Source organism: Chelonoidis abingdonii, chromosome 7 (genome assembly GCF_003597395.2).
Source record: "Chelonoidis abingdonii isolate Lonesome George chromosome 7, CheloAbing_2.0, whole genome shotgun sequence".
NCBI lineage: Eukaryota > Metazoa > Chordata > Testudines > Testudinidae > Chelonoidis > Chelonoidis abingdonii.
Genome location: NC_133775.1, coordinates 99,366,638 through 99,387,267, shown reverse-complemented (window position 1 = coordinate 99,387,267; position 20,630 = coordinate 99,366,638). Strand labels below are relative to the sequence as shown.

At 40.8% G+C, this 20,630-nt stretch overlaps 1 protein-coding gene across 2 annotated transcripts in view; it reads right to left on the bottom strand.

Moving 5' to 3' along the window:
- SEC24A (SEC24 homolog A, COPII coat complex component) overlaps positions 1-20,630 on the bottom strand; it is a 47,898-nt gene that overhangs the window by 4,505 nt on the left and 22,763 nt on the right. For both annotated transcript variants that reach the window (XM_032783520.2, XM_032783521.2), the window contains exons 11-22: positions 19,767-19,885; positions 15,912-15,967; positions 13,149-13,355; positions 12,707-12,827; positions 10,123-10,281; positions 8,346-8,519; positions 7,629-7,739; positions 7,005-7,180; positions 3,931-4,068; positions 2,802-2,906; positions 2,585-2,677; positions 1,880-1,983 (exon numbers count right to left, since the gene is read on the bottom strand). In XM_032783520.2, the coding sequence (XP_032639411.1) occupies positions 1,880-1,983; positions 2,585-2,677; positions 2,802-2,906; positions 3,931-4,068; positions 7,005-7,180; positions 7,629-7,739; positions 8,346-8,519; positions 10,123-10,281; positions 12,707-12,827; positions 13,149-13,355; positions 15,912-15,967; positions 19,767-19,885 (1,563 nt within the window). The remainder of the gene's footprint in view (positions 1-1,879; positions 1,984-2,584; positions 2,678-2,801; positions 2,907-3,930; positions 4,069-7,004; positions 7,181-7,628; positions 7,740-8,345; positions 8,520-10,122; positions 10,282-12,706; positions 12,828-13,148; positions 13,356-15,911; positions 15,968-19,766; positions 19,886-20,630) is intronic.

Sequence of the window (20,630 nt, the reverse complement as noted above, 5' to 3'; positions counted from 1 at the left end):
TCACGGATCCCTCCTGAGACCCATTTGGAGATTGGTTTGGAGGAGAGGGCTTGACCCTAGGACTATTCAGCGATGTGCGAAAGAATTGAGTCCTGTGAAGGTAGAAAACCAATGCATAGCAGACATCAAGGGATTGTAGGACCCTGTTAATCGGGGAGGTGTGCGGTTTGGGGCAGAAAACAGATAGGTGGATGCACTGGTTTAGGTGGAATTCTGACACTACCTTTGGGAGGAATTTAGGGTGGAGCCATAGGGACACCTTGTCCTTGTGGAATATAGTATGAGAAGGAGGATGATCTGTCATCATGGCTCCTAGTTCACTGACCTGCCTTGCTGAGGTTCTGGCTACCATGAATGTCACTTTCATCAAAAGATGGCAGAGTAAACATGTTGCCAGTGGTTCATAGGGTGGCTTTGGGAGGGCAGAGAAGATGAGATTAAGGTCCCATGGGGGCGTGGGCTTCAGAACTGGTGGAAAAAAGTGTTAAGTAAACCCTTAATGAAGTGGACAGTGGTGGGGTACGTAAACACTGAGGTGCAGTCCAATTCGAGGGGGGAAGGGTTGAAAAAGACACTGATTGCTGCCAGGTGCAGCCCTATAGAGTTGATGACTAGACCAGACATTTGAGGGCGAGAAGGTAGCCTAGGTTGACTGGTATAGATACCACACTCAGTGACTGTCACAGTGAGCCCATACTGTGAAGCATCTCCATTTTGCTCAGTAGCATGCCCTGGTGGATTCTCTCAGGTGCTCTGGGTAAAGATTTGCCACACTGAGGTGGAGCATGCCTGGTCTACCCTCAACCCTCATCCAAATACCAGGCTGTGAGGTGAAGAGGGCCGGGATTGGGATGCCGTATTCTCCTGATTTTATGAGACTAGATCCAGGGGTGTGAAGGCGGAGCAGCGTTCAGGTGGAGAATCTGAGGAGATCTGTGAACCAGAAATGACTGAGCCAGAATGGGGCTATGAGCATCACAGTGGCTCTGTCTCAATAAATCTTGCGTAGTACTTGCAGCAGGAGGGGAATGGGAGGAAAGGAGCAACAGAGATGGTCTTCCAGGGGAGGAGGAGGAGCACCGCCCCCGCAAATTCTTCCCTATTTCTCCTATGGAGCAACAGAGGGACAGCTTCTGGTTCTTCAAGGTGGCAACAAGGTCCCACTGAGGGGTTCCCTGGTTCTCGAAGAGGTACTGTAGCGTGTTGTCATGTAGTTCTCACTCGTGATTTGAAGTAGAGTGTCCTGTTCAGCGCATTGGCCAGGGAATTCTGGGCGCATAGGAGGTATGTGGCTTGAAGCATTACATTGTTTTTGATGCACCAGTTACAAAGGTGGACGGGCTTGGGGAAGAGGGAGGAACACTTGGCACTGCCCCGCTTGTTTCTGTACACTACTGCTGCAATGTTGTTTGAGAGCAGTTGAATGTGGAAGGACTGAATGAGCAGGAGAAAGGCCTGACACACTGAACAGACTGCATGGAGCTCTAGCACATTTATATAAATCCTGCAAGGCAAAGTTTGGAGTGGCAGAGTCCTGAGGAGTCTGTTTGGCTAGCTAGCAGACAGGGGTGGCAGGAAGCTGTCGCACAGAATAGCACCAATAAATCTCTTGCTGAGACAGAAGTGTAACAAGGTTACTTACAGTTCTGGATGCCCTGAGAAAGCACTAAACCTCCACAAATTAAAATACGACAAAACAGGAGAAGTTAAAGTCACATGCCAGGTTTTCAAGCATTTACAATTCACACTATGCACAACTCTTACAAATCTTGTGTGAGGGCAATGCAGTACAAAATATCTCACTACAGTGGCTGACATGACTATGTATGCAAGTATGACCATGCATACTTGTGTATTAGAGTTGTCAAAAAGAACTTACCTTATTATATGCAGTATAGGGAAGAATGGCCTTTGCTCTCTCAGCCAAGAGATAAAAGCTATTGTTCTGGTAGATTCAGCTGTTTCAAGTTCTGGAAGATGCGTCTATTAGACAAAAGTTATCATAAATACATAACATAACACACACTGTCTTTAGAAGACAGAGTTAATTTAGTGTTAATGAAAAGGGCCAAGCATCATAATCAAGCATAAAGCAAGCTCAGTTAGTATGAAGCTGTTCCACATACCACTGCAATGTCAGTCTCAGATCATCCTTGAACAAACTATCAACTGTGCCAAAATGAATAGTGGCTTTTGGCTGTCATAACTGGGACTATATTATCAGATTCATTTTCACTTGTGACCTAAACTGGGATTTGAATTTTCCAGCAACTGAGGGCTGGTGAGCTAACGCACTCTCCTTTCTGGTCCCAATGTTCTCAATCTGCTCAGACTTTTACTGGATTTAACTGATGGTTATCAAATTCTACTCATTGTGGTTTCATGGTGAGAGAGCTGGATTAAGATTATTTTAAGTGGGGAACCTAATGAAGAGTAGCATATGATGGGAGGAGAAGTGAGCTTTTCCTGAAACAGGAATTAATCACAATCAGCTACAATTCTGAAAGGCTCTTTAGCTTATACAGGTCATATATTATATTTTAAAAAGTTATTTGTCTTATTTAAGACCAAAGCAAGCACTTACCATATTCTGTGGTATTGATACATAACTTGGGACTCCAAGGACTTGGCTGACAAAATTCTGTCCACAATTCTTTCCAACCCACATAAACATTACCTAAAAGACAGTCCGATGACAGCATTAATCTATGCAATACATACACCCTTCTACTCATCTGTATATCTAAAGTGCTCAGTAGTCTTCAGAAAAACCCACAAGTTCATATAAAATTTTAACTTACAGAGCCAGCATCCATAAGATAAGCACCATCCCTACTCAACTTCTCCACAGACAGCTGGAGAATGGGTGGCTGAGGTATTGTTCTATCATTGATGTTGAGGGCCCCCTAAAGAGAAAAATTACTACAATGTAAGTGTGCCTCTAGATATATACAGAAAAAAGGCAGACAGGAATGAAAAATATTCAAGTGGACTACATTTTTATTAGTAAAGACAATTAAGGACAAATTATACCCCCTGCACCCAAGTGCATCATCATCATCTGTTGAGGTCTGACTTTTATATTCTTAAAATTCAGATAATATACTTTATTATAAAAAAATCAGTCTTTATTTTGTCTTATTGAAATTGATTCTCTTCTGAAAACTTCATGCAGTTATGTTAGCTTCAAAAATCTGCAGGCTTTGAAGTCTGGATGTACAGATTTAGTCTACCTGCACTTAGTAACTCCTACACATACTTGTTCACGGAACTAATGACAGGACTTATTTTAAAAAGGAAGTTGTACAACAGTATGAGAAACATCATTCCTGCTGCACCATATCCCCTTTTAAGGGGATGTGCTTTGGAGTTTAATAGACTATTTTCAAATCAGAATGCTAGCTATATTTTTCAAAATGGTTGTCTAAAGAATTCAATCCACATTGTGTCTGGAGTGGGTTGTTAGCCACATGTTCCCTCCAGAGCCCATCTATACTACCCCTAACAGACAACCTGGAAAATAATGGAGCTACATCTTATATGTACGTATCGTTTACAATATTTGTAAATTTCTACACATTTCAGCTTGGTCTGAAATGCAGTCCAACACTGGAACTACGTGGAGTGGCAATTTAGTGCAGCAGTCTTTATGATAATTTCTTAATAGTCACACACACATGCATGATTCATGTCATGTTACAATTAAAGTCCCATGGAATTGTCCTATCAGTTTGCCTTTAATGGATAGGTTGCTTTGATCTATCTTTAAAACTTTTAACCTTGAAACTGCCTGTGAGCTCTCAGACTACATACCTTGAAGAATACAGTTCTTATTTAAAGGGTTTTCTATGCAATACATATTCGTCACTACAAATAAAAGTGTTTGGAACCAAGAAACCACAGAACAAGTGTAATAAATAAAAATCATACCTCATCTGTGAGATTGTCAACTCTGTACAGATTGGGATGGGTCATAAGCATGAGGAAAATTAGGGGCTGGTTTTTCACTTGACACATAGTAAAAATACGCTCATCTAAACGGATATTTGTCCCAGTCTGGAATGCTTTCTGTGAATAAAACCAGTATTTGTTATTAATTCAAAGTCAACAAGTGAAAAGCACTAGACTACGTTAAGAAATATTCTAGTTCCACAAAAAATTTAGCCTTAAGTATTATGATCTCAAAACATAATAAAAAAAAAGTCTTCATTACTACAGTGACCTCCCCTACTTAATTTATCAGCATTTCTTAATTGATTATCTGTACTCAAAGCAAGTTTCGTATATTATTTATATGCAAACAACTTTGTGACTAATCACTCAAGCAGTGTATCTTTGGACTCTGGAACCATTGATATAACACGCTGTAATATATATTGGTCCTATGTCTGTAGAACACTTTCTGAAGAGCGGAGCTGGAATGATGACATATTAAGATGGATTTTTAATAAAATTATGCTTACTACTTTGTCTCAAGAAGCTACATAACGATACTTTAAAATTGCAGTCCAAAAACATGTTATGCTTAATCCTTCAGCTCTAATGCACATCTCTGTCAGAGGTGTTCTGACAATGGTAAATGCACTCCATTGGCTTACAGACACAAAGCAACTGATCTGCTGCTGAAGCAGGATCCCATCCCAAACAAGTATTGAAAACCATTCAAGTGTTTGACTTTGTCTATATTAAAGAGATCAGATCTCCTCCAGCATAAACACAGCCATAGTATAGACATGACAAGGGTTTTTAGTACCATTTGAGAAAGTGTGAATGAGATGATTCCACCAGGTCTTGATCATGCTGCATTCTGAAAGAGTAAACCATCTATCCTAAGACTAACCATTTTCTATACTAGTTTGGGGAAGCCACAGCTGAAAGCCATTTTCAGAAATTGTTCAGTTTTATAGTGTAGACAAGACTCAGGAATGCTGCAAACCCCTTTGTTAGAAAAGGGAAAGAAGAGTTATTTAAAGTTAGAAAAGGGAAAGATGAGCACTTAGCTCTTGCCCTACACCCAGTGGTGAGCTGGAGACGAACCGGTTGTTACATTTAGAAGCCCTTTTAGAACCGGTTGTCCTGCGTGACCCAGGAGCATAGCTGGGGGGGGGAGCGGGGGGAGCACCCCCCCCCCCGAGCACATTATCCAAAAGTGGCGCCTTAGGCGCCAACCCCATAGGTGCTCCAGCTCCCCAGCTCACCTCCGCTCTGCCTCCACCTCCTCCCCTGAATGCTCTGCCCCGCTTCTCTTCCTTCCCCCCTGCTTCCCATGAATCAGCTGTTCACGTGGGAAGCCTGGGAGGGCAGAGAAGCAGAGCACCGGCTTCGCGCTCAGGCCCAGTGAGGCGGAGATGGAGCAGAGGTGAGCTGAGGAAGACATGCAGGGGAACCACTCCCCACCCCAGCTCACCTTCACTCCACTCCGCCTCCCTGGGCCTGAGTGCGAAGCCACCGCTTGATTCTCATCCCTCCCTGGCTTCCAGTGCGAACAGCTGATTCGCGAGAAGTGCGGGAGCTGCAGGCTCAGCCTGACCCGGTGCTCCAGGCGCTACACAGTGGTGGCATGGTCCAGCTCCAGCTGAGCAACACAGCTGTAGCACTGCCAGCCACCTCCAGGTAGTGCGGTAATGAGGTGCAGGCGGGGGGAGGGGGGGTTGGATAGGGGTCAGGGCAGTCAGAGGGCAGGGAACGGGGGTTGAATGGGGGCAAGGGTCCCGGGGGAGCAGTCAGGAAGGAGGGGGGGGATTGGATGGGGTGGGAGGCAGTCAGGGGCAGATGTTTCAGGGGCAGNAAAAGTAAGAATGAAAATAAATTCCTTCAGATGACACGCATCTTATTCCAGAATCAAAATAGTTCTTTGAAATACTCCTACAAGTTGAGGGGGAAGAGCATCTTGGAAACTATCAGGGGCGGTCAGGGGACAGGGCAGGGGGATGGACGGGGTAGGGGTCCGGGCGGGGAGGGGGCACATCAAGGAATATAGGGGGTTGGATGGGGCAGGAGTCCCAGGGGATGGAGGCAGGCCACAAGCCCCTTGTGGGGTGAGGAGGGAACGGGTTGTTAAGATTTTGGCAGCTCATCACTGCCTACACGCCACATTAAGCTGGTGTATAGATTTGCCTTGTCAGCAGCACACAGAGCAAAGCCCCTCAAAGCCACACTGAACAGCAATGGCTGCACGTTCCCCAGGTTAGAAGTCAGGAGTACCAGGCCATCATGGCAAGTCTCCCCATATTACTCCCTGCTCCCACTTTCCTTTGCTTCCTCTCTTGGCTGCCCACTTCTGCCTCAATACCCATGCACTCTCAGGCACCCAAACTTCTTGCCCTCTAGCTCCACCTCCCTGGTGCTATTCTTCACCATGCTCCCCATCCCACACTGCTGCAGTTCTATACATGGAACAGAGGCCCCTTCTTCCTGTCATGACACACTCCACGGCACAACTATACCACCTCCCTACATTGTTCATAAAAATTTAAGCTTTATGAGAAATGCATCTGACAAGCTCTAGATGCAGTACATAAACACAGCCTATACATATGTAACTTGTCACATTCAGATATCATGATAACTTTTAAAAAACCCTTTGTTGGTGGCTGATATAGACACCCAAGTCATCTTCTACTACAGTTGGCCTCAATAAAGCCTAGGTGAACAAGCACGTCTTGCTTTGCAGTGGTACGGGGGGAGGAAGGGGGGGAGGGAGAGAAAAAAAAAAATATCACCAAATCCAGGGCCTGGAGAAGTGAGACAAGTTGGTTTCATTTATACCAGAAGAGGCTATTATCTTAAACGCCGAACAACCTCAATTACTGTGATAGTATATGGAGAGAAGGCTAGTTTTAACTAAACTGGATCTAAACCAAAGAAATCACCCCCCTTCAAATGTTGGCAAAACCCTACATATATAATATCATCTCACTGAAATGTTTACTTATGCATCATTCAGACTGACATACTGAATATAAAAATAACATTCTCTGGAAAGATTTTATTTTCATTCTTACTTGTTTTAAGAGAGCCAGTACATGAAGTGGAAAGAGTCGTAGGGAATAGGGAGCCATCAGACCAGGCTGCTGAATGCTTAGGACTGAAGAGCGGTAAGCTGATAGTGAATCAATTACAGCATTCACCAAGGCATCACGGGCATCACTCAAACTAGCAGAAACTGACCGGTCCACAGCTAAAGAGCCACAGAGAGAGAAGTTTAACAGCTAATTATACCCTATTTCTTTTCTAGGAATTACTGACACATATTATTTTGTACTTCTATAGCTCCTCATCTCAGGATCTTAAGATGGTTACAAGCACACATTAACGGAGCTTTACTGTGCCATGAAGAGGCTTAGAGGGATGGGAACATTAATGGTACAACCTAGAATTAAAAAAACCCAGGAGTCCTAATTGCTGCTCTAACTTCTGATGTGCAGAATTCTAAAGCCATATCAAACAAGGTGACAACATACAGTTGTACTGATATCCTCACATCAGAGGAGCTGTAAGTCATATGGTGAAGTGCCTTCAACCATTCAGAAGGCAGGATACTACCCTTGTAATCTTGCTTCTTGAAGGATTATTCCTCAAAAGTTTTAGATATTTTACACATGTACATCAAAGAGCATCATGCTTACCCATATTGGCTAATAACCCTGTAATAGCTTGTACATCAGCCCCCAGATACACGTCATTCAGTGTTGTAACAACAGGTAAACACATAGTGTGGACTCGAATCCTTCTTTCACCTACAGGGAGAAAATAAATCTGTGCAGTCGTCAAATGGCATTTTCCACACCATTATCTAAGCTGTGTTTCGGGGGAAGGGGAGGGTGGGGGGAAATCACAAATGTAGCAAAAATGAAGTCTGTACACTAAAATTTGCAGTAACTCATTTTTTTAAGTCAATTTATGTAAGAGTATTTTTTTTGTTCAATTTACCAAAAGCAATTAGTCTATATTTCAGATAAATAACTTATAAAACAGATTTAATACACCATTAACTTTTCACACAAGTATCTTAAATTAACACCTGTTAAGCAGCTAATTTAATATCTTTGGCCAATTCATTTCTAGGCTAAAACTGCCCATTTCAGATTGGCTGAAAAACTTGCTCTAATCTGTAAGACTCTGAAATGCAGCTGCTGAATAAAGAATAACCACCATCACCAACAGCAGCTGAGGAATGAGTGTGCTAGCATGTTAGACTCTCCCCTCTCTTACTGGGGATATGAAGATGCAGTTGAAGTTATTTACTTACTATAAACAAACTAGATTATAATTTAAGAATTTACACACAATGGCAGCTAACATAGTATATCACTGTACCAGCCAATGCTGTTTACATTTCTTACCTTTGCTGGATGTGTACAGTAGTGCTGACTGAAAAGAAACAACTGGCATGTCAGTGAGACTTTCCTCTACTGACATTTGTACAGCATATCCTGCATCCGGGTTTACATTGGGTAAAGACAACAAGTCTGTTGATCGCACAAAGAAGTTCCCATGAAAGGTGTGAATGGAAAGACCTACGAAAGGAAAAATCATGTAATCTGTTTTATTAATGTTACTTTTGCCATTTAATGTAAACTATGAACTGATAACATAGTTGCCCTGATTTTTAGACTGTGCTCTACTCTAGATTATGGACAAACCCTTTTCAAAATACAGTTCCTTTAGTCAATGTAAATATCTCAAGTTGCATATTAGTTTGTATCATGCACTAAAGCCAATGGTTACCAAGCACTCAGAATACAAGTTAGCTCAAAGATTAACCATGTTCCAAATTTCTTTGACTCTTTGAGGCTGAAAGTCATAATGTGCTGAGATTTTTAGTACAGAATATATGATAGGATCAGTCATTTAAGGGAAAATATTATATACAGCGCAGTAAAGTACTCTTTTTATAGAACTACTACTCTTGGGAACCAGTAATTTAGTTCTAAAAGGGTTACAAATTAGGGCTGTCAAGCAATTAAAAAAATTAATCACGATTATTGCTTAACAGCACGATTAATAGAATACCATTTATTTAAATATTTTTGGGTGTGGTGATTGAAGAATGATGGGGCATATGAATGTTTTATGAATGCGCTTGCAATATCAGCTACAGAAGTGCCATGCGAACGCCAGTTTTCACTTTCTGGTGACATTGTAAATGAGGAGTCGACAGCATTATCTCCCGTAAATGTAAACAAACTTGTTTGTCTTTGCTATTAGCTGAACAAGAAGAAGGACTGAGTGGACTTGTAGGCTCTAAAATTTTACATTGCACTCAAAAATACCAGTTATGAAACAAAAACAACAAAAAAAAATCTACAGTTGTAAGTTGCACTTTCATGATAAAGACATCACACTGTAGTATTTGTATGAGGTGAAATTAAAAAAACCAATTTCTTTTGTTTATCATTTTTACAGTGCAAATATTGTGTTGTAATTGAAATCAATACATTTGAAAATGTAGAAAAACATCCCCAAATATTTAATAGACAATAGAATGCCAATTGAAATTTAACAGTGCGATTAAAACTGCAATTAATTGAGATTAATTTTTTTACTAACTTTTTTTTGAGTTAATCGCATGAGTTAAGTGTGATTAATCGACAGCGCTATTACAAATATATGACATTGAATTCAGTTAGACCCAAGGTACAGGAGTCTTGCTACAATACACTGTTCAAATGCTTTTCTGTGGCACCTCCACCTAAAAACTATAAAGCAGCAAGACAGCAAAGAGTTCCCTTTATCCTCTCAGCTCATGAAAAATTAAAAATCAGGCTTCTGGTTTAACCACAGGGCAAGACACAGTTTTGAAAGTAAACCGTGTAGCGGGAATATTAAATTGGGAATTCCTTATTTTTGCTTGAGGAGCATGTGGAAGTACATAGTAATGAAGCACCTATTTCCAGCCTTGGCAAGCCACAGATACTGATCCTCAGCACCACTGCACCTTGATAGATAAATTCTTTTGTGCCGTTCTACAAATTCTGCTCTCTTTTCTACAGTTGGATTTATAATGCCTGATCTTAGATGTACATATTTGCCAACTATTCACTCAGGATTATATAAAAACAAAATACCAATAAATAATGTTTAAATAATAAACTATACAAAAAAAGATTCTATTCAGACCTTTGGTGCATCTTATCCTCATGACGGCCTCAAAGCCAATCTTTCTAGTTAAGTACCGTTTCAGCTCTTTCTGTAATTTCTCCACCTGGACAGGGTTGTGCTGATGATGGTAAGATTGATAGTAATAGACACTTCCTGCTGAATACCTTGATATACAGCCTAGAAAAGAAAATGTGCATTGGTGGAGTTCAGACCAACAGTTGCTGCTGCGGTCTTCAAATAGTTCAGATTAACCTAATTCTCCTTGTAATTTTATTTGCAAGCATGAACAGTTTAACATTAACAACCTTATTCTACACAGGTATAGGCCTAGATATAATGTGTAGATGTGACCAATAACTTGCATGTTCGCTTGATTATGAAGATTATAAAGTGTGAAATGGATTTAAAATTGGTCTAAAGGAATGATGATACCATGCCACTCAGGAACAAAAATCAGAGGATACATTAGGGGTGAGAAAGGAAATAAAATGGTAACAAAGCTACTCCAATAAACGTGTTTACTCCATCATGCATTGAAAAGTAAGAATGAAAATAAATTCCTTCAGATGACACGCATCTTATTCCAGAATCAAAATAGTTCTTTGAAATACTCCTACAAGTTGAGGGGGAAGAGCATCTTGGAAACTATCATGCTAACCAGAAGGACGTTGTAATACGTCTCACTACCAATGTCATTATGCATTAAGGGTGAAGTCATCTCAACGTGAAATTCCATCCTAGCCAGCAGGGGTGGGGAACCTACAGCCTGCTACTTTGTTTCATGTGGCCCACGGCAAGTCTCCGCGCGCTCTGAAGCAGCGAGCGCTGGCTCACCCTGCTGCGGGGGGAAGTTAGGGTTGCCAGGCCGTTAAAAGGGCTGTCGGCTCCGTGCAGCTCCCAGAAGTGACTGGCATGTCCCTGCGGCCCCTAGGATCAGGGGCAAACAGGGAAGCTCAACACGATGCCCCTGATCCCAGTACCAGTGCCGCAGGTCACATCGGCCGGGAACCATGACCAATTGGAGCAATGGGGGCACCGCCTGTGGGCACAGGCAGTGCACCCCACGCAGAGCCCCCTGGCCCTCCACCTAGGGGCAGGACATGCCAGCTGCTTCCAGGAGCTGTGAGGAGCCAGGGCAGGCAGGGAGCCTTAGCACCACTGCAGTGCTGACCGGGAGCCACCTGAGGTAAGTGACGCTCAGCTGGAGCCCAGACCCCAAATCCCCTGCCCTAGGTCAAAATCCCCCCCACACACACCTTAACTCCCTCCCAGACCCCACACCCCAACCTCCTGCCCCAGCCCTGAGCCCCCTCCTGCACCCAAACCTCCCTCCTGGAGCCTGCACCCAAACTTCCTCCTGCACCACAACCCCCTACCCCAGCCCTGAGCCTACTCCCATACTCCAAACCCCTGGGCCCCAGCCCACACCCCCCCGACTGCACTCCAAACCCCTCACCCCAGCCTGATCCCACACCCTGCATCCCTAGACGGAGCCCTCATCCCCATCCCATACCCCAACCTCTGCCCAGAGCCCCACCTCCCTGCACCCTGTATCCATCATTTCTGACCCTACCCCAGAGCTTAGCAGATGCCCCGAGCCTCCGCAGCTCGCCCTGCTGCAAGGGGAAGCCCCGAGCCTGTGCCCAGCCCACGACTGATTTTTTCTGTGGGTCAATAGCTCCTGATAAGAAAAAGGTTCCTCACCCCTGCTATTCACCCTATTCAGGTTCTTATACTGTGTTTATCATCATGGTTTAACACATATGTTTATGTCCAGAACAAAGGGAAATCCTTCGTACAAATTTAGGACATGATCTAGGGGAAAAAGGGTCAAGTTTTATAAACAGAACTCTGTCATTGAGCCGCCAACAGACACAATCAGATACCGAGCTATGAACTGCTTTGACATACAAGGATATAGCTACCAATTTTTAATTTTTTTAAGTCGTTGTCTCACGGCCCACACTAATAAGGCTTTTCAGAATCTGGAAATGATGAGCTTATACCCAGATAGTTTAAACATATTTCTATTTGTTAAACAGGACTTTGTTGAAATATTTCAACAAACTGATTTTTGTCTAGTAATGTTAGGGAACAAGTCCTGACAATCTAAGAGATGAGAAAATCTCAACCCTCAGGCAAGAAGAGAGGGAGGGATAGCTCAGTGGTTTGAGCATTGGCCTACTAAACCCAGGGTTGTAAGTTCAATCCTTAAGAGGACATTTAGGGAACTGGGGTAAAAATCTGTCTGGGGATTGGCCCTGCTTTAAGCAGGGGACTGGACTAGATGGCCTCCTGAGGTCCCTTCCAACCCTAATATTCTATTATTCTATTCTACGATTCTAAGAAAACAGGCTAGCTAGCTTGTCCTCCAACTCCTAAAATGAAATACCATAATCTCTACCCATAGAAATGTCAAACAGTGGATTGGGGAACACGCAATCTCATAGGTAGCCCTCCTGGGCATGGTTGCCAATACCAACCATGGTAGAATATGCACAAGTGAAAGAGCAAAATCAATTTTATTTTATTTTTTAGCATTACACAGTGTTCCCCAGAACACTGAAGCTACAATCTTAAACGGCAGCTTATAATGACTTACCTAATGAAGCCAAGTCAGAATACTGCCCACTAAGAAGGAACAAGTCAACTGCAACCTGCTGCCCTGAACAGTCCAAGGCTAACTTCTTATAGAAGTCAGTGGATGGTGTAAGATGTATGTCCTGTTAATACAAAGAAATAGAAAAGAGGATTCCAAAGGCACACACTCCTGTGACCTAATTTCAGGGATGCTCACTGCATCTCTCACACTGACTTCAATGGCTGTTCTGAGTGCTCAGTATCTTTCAAAATCAGAGCATTACTCTGTGTTTATAGGTTTCCTTGTTAGTAACATTTGATTAATACAGTATAAGAATGTCAGCTCTCACAAAAGAACTACAATAAAACTAAGATAATCCAAACCATGCAATTCAAAATTTTTACAAACTCATGCAACAGGATTGTAAATTTTCATAATCTGTGTTTAAGAGTGTTTTTGTAACCTTTGCAGATGCTCTTTGGTTAGGTTCTTCTCGGGATTTCAGTGATCCCACTCCTACAGATGGAAGCTGTGTCTGGAAGACAGAAATTCGTCCACCAGTGGGAGACATCAGTTTGAAGGCGGCCTGCAGCGCAGGTCCTAGAGCACTCTGTGTTTCCAGGGACTTGGTAAACATCTGTGGCAAGGTCCTCAGTAAATCTTGAATTAGCTGGTATAAAGTAAAAAGTTACTCAGAATTAAAATGTTTCAGAAGAGATTTCTCCTCTGTTGCACAGGCTACTTATTATGCATGTAACATTGAGTACAGCAGGTATTAGAGATAAATTAAATACATACACAAAAAAGTAACATTTAATACCTTAAAACGATGTGAGGGTAGTTTGCTGTTTTACAGCACCCAGCCAGTATTGAGACCTCTTAAAACCTGGCTATCTGACCTCTACTTTTTCACTTGAAATTTAGCATTTCCAAAACTGTAGGAACTAATTAAAAGTTATTTTGAACATTTTGCCTCAGATGACCAAAACAACTTTTCAAAGTTAAATAATTCACTTTTTCCTAGTCTGTCATTTACTACTCACATTCAGTGTTGATACACAAATGCTCCTCTTTGAGCAGAGTGGATGTATTACTCTCATCCAACAATGCCTGGGAAGAAAGTCCCAAATTTGATCCAAACTAACTGGAGGTATGTGAACTGCCACCATAACCAAGTGTCCATGTGTAAGTACTCAGGTTTTACCTAGAGTGACATTCTAAAGTATTCCATAACCTACCACTTCTAATAAAACAGGATCCCTAGCACAAAAAACTAAGAATTCAATAAGGCAAAGCTTGCCAACATTTTAAGCAGGGCTGTCAAGCGATTAAAAAAATTGTGATTAAATCGTGCTGTTAAATAATAATAAAAGACTATTTAAATATTTTTGGATATTTTCCACATTTTCATATATATTGATTTCAATTACACCACAGAATACAAAGTATATAATGATCACTTTATATTTATCTTTTATTACAAATATTTGCACTGTAAAAAAACAAAAAAATAGTATTGTTCAATTCACCTAATACAAGTACTGTAGTGCAATTACTTTATCATGAAAGTTGAAATTACAAATGTAGTCCTGCTTCTTATTCAGCCAATCACTCAGACAAACTAGTGTGTTTACATTTGCAGGAGATAATGCTGCCCGCTTCTTGTTACAATGTCGCCTGAAAATGAGAACAGGAGCTCGCATGGCACCCGGCATTGCAAGGTATTTACTTGCTAGATGCGCTACAGATTCTTATTCCCTTCACACTTCAACCACCATTCCAGAAGACATGCGTCCATGCTGATGACGGGTTCTGCTCAACAACAATCCAAAGCAGTGCAGACCGACGCATGTTCATTTTCATCATCTCAGTGAGAGCCACCAGCAGAAGGCTGATTTTCTTTTTTGGTGGTTTGGGTTCTGTAGTTTCAGCATTGTAGTCCTGCTCTTTTAAGACTTCTGAAAGCATGCTCCACATCTCACCCCTCTCAGATTTTGGAAGGAGATTCTTAAACCTTGGGTCGAGGGCTGTACCTATCTTTAGAAATCTCACATTGGTACCTTCTTTGCATTTTGTCAAATCTGTAGTGAAAGTGCTCTTACAATGAACATGTGCTGGGGCATCATCCGAGACTGCAATAACATGAAATACATGGAAGAATGTGGGTAAAACAGAGCAGGAGACATATAATTCTCCCCCAAGGAGTTCAGTCCCAAATTTAATTAATGCATTTTTTTTTTAAAAAAAAAAACGAGCATCATCAGCATGGAATCACGTCCTCTGGAATGGTGGCCAAAGCATGAAAGGGCATATGAATGTTTTGCATATCTGGCGCATTAAATTCTTTGCAATGCTGGTTACAAAAGTGCCAAGTGAACACCTGTTCTCACTTTCTGGTGTCGTTGTAAATAAGAAGTGGGCAGTATTATCTCCCGTAACAATAAGCAAACTTGTTTGTCTTAGCGATTCGCCGAACAAGAAGTAGGACTGAGTGAGCTTGCAGGCTCTAAAGTTTTACATTTTTTTTTGTGAGTGCAGTTACATAACAAAAAAATCTACATTTGTAAGTTGCACTTTCACAAAAAAGACTCCACTACAATAAAAATGAATGAAAAATACCATTTCTTTTATCATTTTTACAATGCAAGTATTTGTAATAAATACGAAATGAGCACTGTAACTTTGTATACTGTGTTGTAATTGAAATTAACATATGTGAAAATGTAGAAAACATCCAAAAATATTTAATAAAATGTCAATTGGTGTTCTATTGTTTAACCATGTGACTAAAACTGCAATTAATCGACAGCCCTTATTTTAAGTTATTTCACCTAGTAAGAGAGAGACATTGGATTCCTTACCTTTAAATAAAGAGACCTAAGATACTTAAAGGCCACCATTTACTTGAAATGTAACCAATTAAAAGTGATTTGGCAATTCTCTGCTTGCTTATTTCTTTTTCTAAAGAAAGATGAGTCTCCACAGAGAAACTAGCTGACTATAGAGGGGAAACAGCAACACTAATTACATACAACACAATTAAATGCACGAAGTAAAACTGAACAAAATATTTCCATTTAATTCAGTTACAGTAATTCTTGTAATAAAAGTAGACAAGAAATTCAGACAAGTGTGATAAGTACATTATTGCATTAAGTACTGTACAAGTTATCAAAGTACTTCATATTGCCTGAATGTCACCTAAGCAGTTTAAGACAGGTCTTACCTCTTTGTTTTCATTTAAGTTTACTAATAAGTTCTCTGGCATTGGTATAAACACATCTGGAAGAGCAGAAAAATGAACTGATTAAAGCTATCTGAAAACATTTCAGCTAGTTTTCAGATCAGTCTGGGTCTTATTCTGCCCGCAGTTATATCTGTGCAATCCCTTGCATTGCAATTTCAATTTGAGATACTGATTATTTAGCATGAAAAGAGTAAAAGAGGATAAGAACACGGCCGGTAAAATAGAAGTACTGTGAAAAACTATCAGGTGCTCATGTTTGTATTATTTACCCTATCCAACACTAGACAATGAAAGGACATTTTAAATTCAATGGTAATACAATTAAGAGTAAAAGAAAAAAAACTTTTAAGCCTCATACGGCCACTTAGGAATTATATTGAGATCAACAGTTTAAACAGGATTGTAATACAAAGTTTAGAAAATTTTAAGAATTAAACTAGAATGCCAGGAAAGTTGACTTCATGTTTTATGTCATGAACAGATCACCTGTTAAGGCCACTAAAGAAGCCTACTACAGCATTGTACAATTAAAACTTTAATGGCCCTTAGCTGACACCCTAGATACATTAAATAGATTTCACTACTCTTTGAAGCATCTGGTGCTGGCCACTGCTAGATGAATTAGTGATCTGATCTGGCGACTCCCAGCATATGTGAACATAAGAACAACTATACTAGCTCAATATCCTGTGTCTGACCATGGACAGTACAGGGCAATCATCAAGTGATCCATACCCAGTTGTCCTGTCCCAGCCAGCGGCAGTCGGGGTACGTTTCCAGAGCCCAGGCTCAAGCCTGAGCTTAAATGTCTACACATCAATTTCTAGCCCTGCAGCCCAAGTCAGCTGACCCATGCTAGCCACAGTGTAGTCCAGTGTAGACGCACCCTCAGAGGCATAGGGGCACAAACTTGGGGTTGCTTCCTTGACCATCTTGGCTAATAGCCATTGATGGACCTATCCTCCGTTAATTTATTTAATTATTTTTTAAACCTAGTTACACTTTTGGCCTTCACAGCATGCCCTGTGTAACAAGTTCCACAAGCTGACTGTGCATTTGTGAAGCAGCACTTCCTTTTGTTTATTTGAAACCTGCTGCCTATTAATTTCACCAGGTGACCCTTACTTTGTGTGCTATGTGAAGGAGTAAATACTTCCCTATTCACTTTCTCCACACCGTTCATGATTTTATAGATCTCTACCGTATCCCTCCTTCATCATCTCTTTTCTAAACTGAATAGTCCCAGTCTTTTTAATCTCTTCTCAATGGAAGCTGTTCTAACACCCTTAATCATTTGTCTTGCCCTTCTCCAATTTTAATCTCTCTTTATTGAGATAGAGTGACCAGAACTGCATGCAGTATTCAAGGTGTGGACATACCATGGATTTATACAGTGGCATTAGGATTTTTTTTTTGTTTAATTTTCTATCCCTTTCCTAAGGGTTCCTAACATTGTTAGCTTTTTTGACTGCTGCTACACATCAAGCTGATGTTTTCAGAGAACTATCCATGACGGTTCCAAGATCTCTTTCTTGAATGGTAACAGCTAATTTAGACCACGTCATTTTGTATGTACAGTTGGGATTATGTTTTCCAGTGAGCACTGTTCTGCACTTATCACCACTGAATTCCATCTGCCATTTTGTCACCCAATTTAGTAACTCTTTGCAGTCAGTTTTGGATTTAACTATCTTCATTTTGTATCCTCTGTAAATTTTGCCATCTCATTGTTCACTCACTTTCCTAGACCACCTATGAATATGTTGAACAGCACAGGTCTCAATACAGGACCTTAGGGGACCCCCACTATTTACCCCTCTCCATTGTGAAAATTGAGCATTTACTCCTACCCTTTGTTTCCTCTGTCTTTTATCCCACGAGAGGACATTCCCTCTTATCCCATGGCTGCTTAGTTTGCTTAAGAGCCATTGGTGAGAGACTTTGACAAAGGTTTTCTGAAAATCTAAATGCATTATATTGACTGGACAACACTCGTCCACATGCTTATTGGCTCCCTCAGAGAATGTAATAGATTGGTGAGGCATGATTTTCCTTCACACACGCTGCGCTGAGTCTTCACCAACGTATTGAGTTTATCTAATTGTCTGATAATTCTGTTCTTTGGCATAGTTTCAACCAATTTGCCTGGTACTGAAGCTAAACTTATCAGCCTGTAATTGCCTTTTTAAAAATTATTAGCTACATTAGCTACCCTCCAGACATCTGGTACAGAGACTGATTTACATGGTAGTTTCATACCACAGTTAGTACACCTGCAATTTCATTTTTGAATTCCTCCAAAACTCTTGGGCGAATACCATCTGGTCCTGGCGATTTATTGCTATTTATGGTTTGGGTGTAGGAATCTCCCCCATATCCTCTGCATTGAAGGCCAATGGAAAGAATTCGTTTAGCTCCTCCATGATGGCCTTATCTTCCTTGAGTGCTCTTTTAGCATCTCGATCATCCAGAAGTCAAACCGACTGTTTTACAGAATTCCTGCTGCTGATGTATTTAAAAACTAATGGCAAAAAAAAATGTTTGTGTCCTTACCTAGTTGCTCTTCAAATTCTTTCTTGGCCTGCCTTATTATAACTTTACAATTGACTTATCAGAGTTTATGCTCCTTTCTAATTTCCTCAGAAGAATCTGACTTCCAACTTTTAAAAGATGCTTTTTGGCTTTAACTGCCTCTTTCACTCTATTTTTTAGTCACGGTGGCATGTTTTGGGGTTTTTTATGTGGAGTATACATATAGTCAGACTTTTGTACTGGTGACCCCTTTCACATAGCAAGCCTCTGAGTGTGACACTCCTCCCATATATTAAAAAGTGTTTTTAATGTATTTAATACTATTACAAATTCTGGAGGCAAAGCAGGGTTTGGGGGGGAGGCTGACAGCTCGCAGCCTCCCCATGTAATAACCTCACAACCACTTGAGGGCTCCCGACCCCCAGTTTGAGAACCCTTGATATAGTCTGAGCCTCTATTATGGTGTTTTTAAATAGTCTCCATGCAATTTGCAGGCATTTCACCCTTGTGATGGTTCGTGTTAATTTCTGTTTAACCAGCTTCTTCATTTTTGTGTAGTTCCCCTTTTTTAAGTTAAATGCTACTGTAGTGAATTTCTTTGACCTGTTTCCCCCCCTACAAAGATGTTAAATTTAATTACATTATGGTTATTACCAAGTGGTCCAGCTATATTCACCTCTCAAACCTGATCCTGTACTCCACTTAGGACTGAATCAAGAATTGCCTCTCCCCTCTTAAGTTCCAGGACAAGATGTTTTAAGAAGCAGTCTTTTATGGTATCCAAAATTTTTATCTCTGCATTTCTTCCTGAAGTGAAATGTTCCTAGTCAATATGAGGACAGCTGAAATCCCCATTATTGAGTTTTCTACTTCACAGCCTCTCTAATCTCCCTGAGCATTTCACAGTCACTGTCACCATTCTGCTCGGCTGGTCGGTAATATATTACTATATTCTTATTGTCCAAGCATGGAATTTCTATTCTTAGAGATTTTATGGTACAGTTCAATTTAAGATTTTTACTATATTTGACTCTATTCTTTCTTTCACATAGTGCCATTCCCCCAACAGCGTGACCTACAATCACTTCTATAAATTTTGCACCCTGATATTACCATGTTCCATTGATTATCCTTGTTCCAGCAAGCTTCTGCAATCTTAATTATGTCAATACCCTAATTTAATGCAAGGCACTCTAGCTCACCCAACTTAGTATTTAGAGTTCTAGACTGTGCCAAAATAGTATGTCAAAATCATTAGGTGGTATTTTATAAAAATTCAATTTAGATGTTATTCTTACATACCTTCAATATCTGAAACTATTAGCATCTGAGGCTGAGAGAGACCTTCCTGGAGACTGTAGAAATGGATCGTGCTGTCAAATGTTATAAAGCCTATTTTTGTTCTAGTGTTACCAGGAAGCCTAAAAATCAAAAAAATAGTGTTCAGCAAGTCGATTTTAGTTAGCCTACACTGTTCAAGCGCAAATACGTTCTCTCAGAGCTATTACAATGAATAAGGTAGAGGGACATTTTATTCCTGCAGGGAAATATAGCTTCTGCAATATCCATTGCATCATTCTCAGGCTAACGATTACATTCCCCAGTCCCAGTAGTTAGAACAACTGCAGTACTGAAATTTGTTTATGGCTTGGCTTTGAGCTATTTTACAGCAATAAAACACTACCTGTGTTGAGACTTACTCTAAATCAATGTTTTTTCAACCTTTTTTCATTTGTAGATCCCTAAACATTTTTGAATGAAGTTGCGGACCCCTATGGAAATTCAACCTGTTGTCTGCTTGGGGGAAGCTCCTTAACAATCCCTCCCCACCTCCCCCAAAAAACCTGTTCCATACTCTCCCCATCCCTACCTAACAACCATCCAAGTTCACACCCAGGCTCCTTTCCAGAAATTTATTTCCCTCTCCCTCAGCTCCTCTGTTACTCCTGACTCCCCAAAGCCTTTGCACTGCTTCTGAGGGGTGTGGGAAATACAGTTCTGTATTGTAGTTTAAATGAATTATTACTCATAGTTCTGTATTAATATGCCTAGTAAGGAATCTATTTGTCAAAAAACATTTCCTGAATCTTTTTTGTCGTCTGTTTTGTTACAGACATACTTGTTGATAGGTATTTTGAAATAAATCACCAAAAAAATAATTGAAAC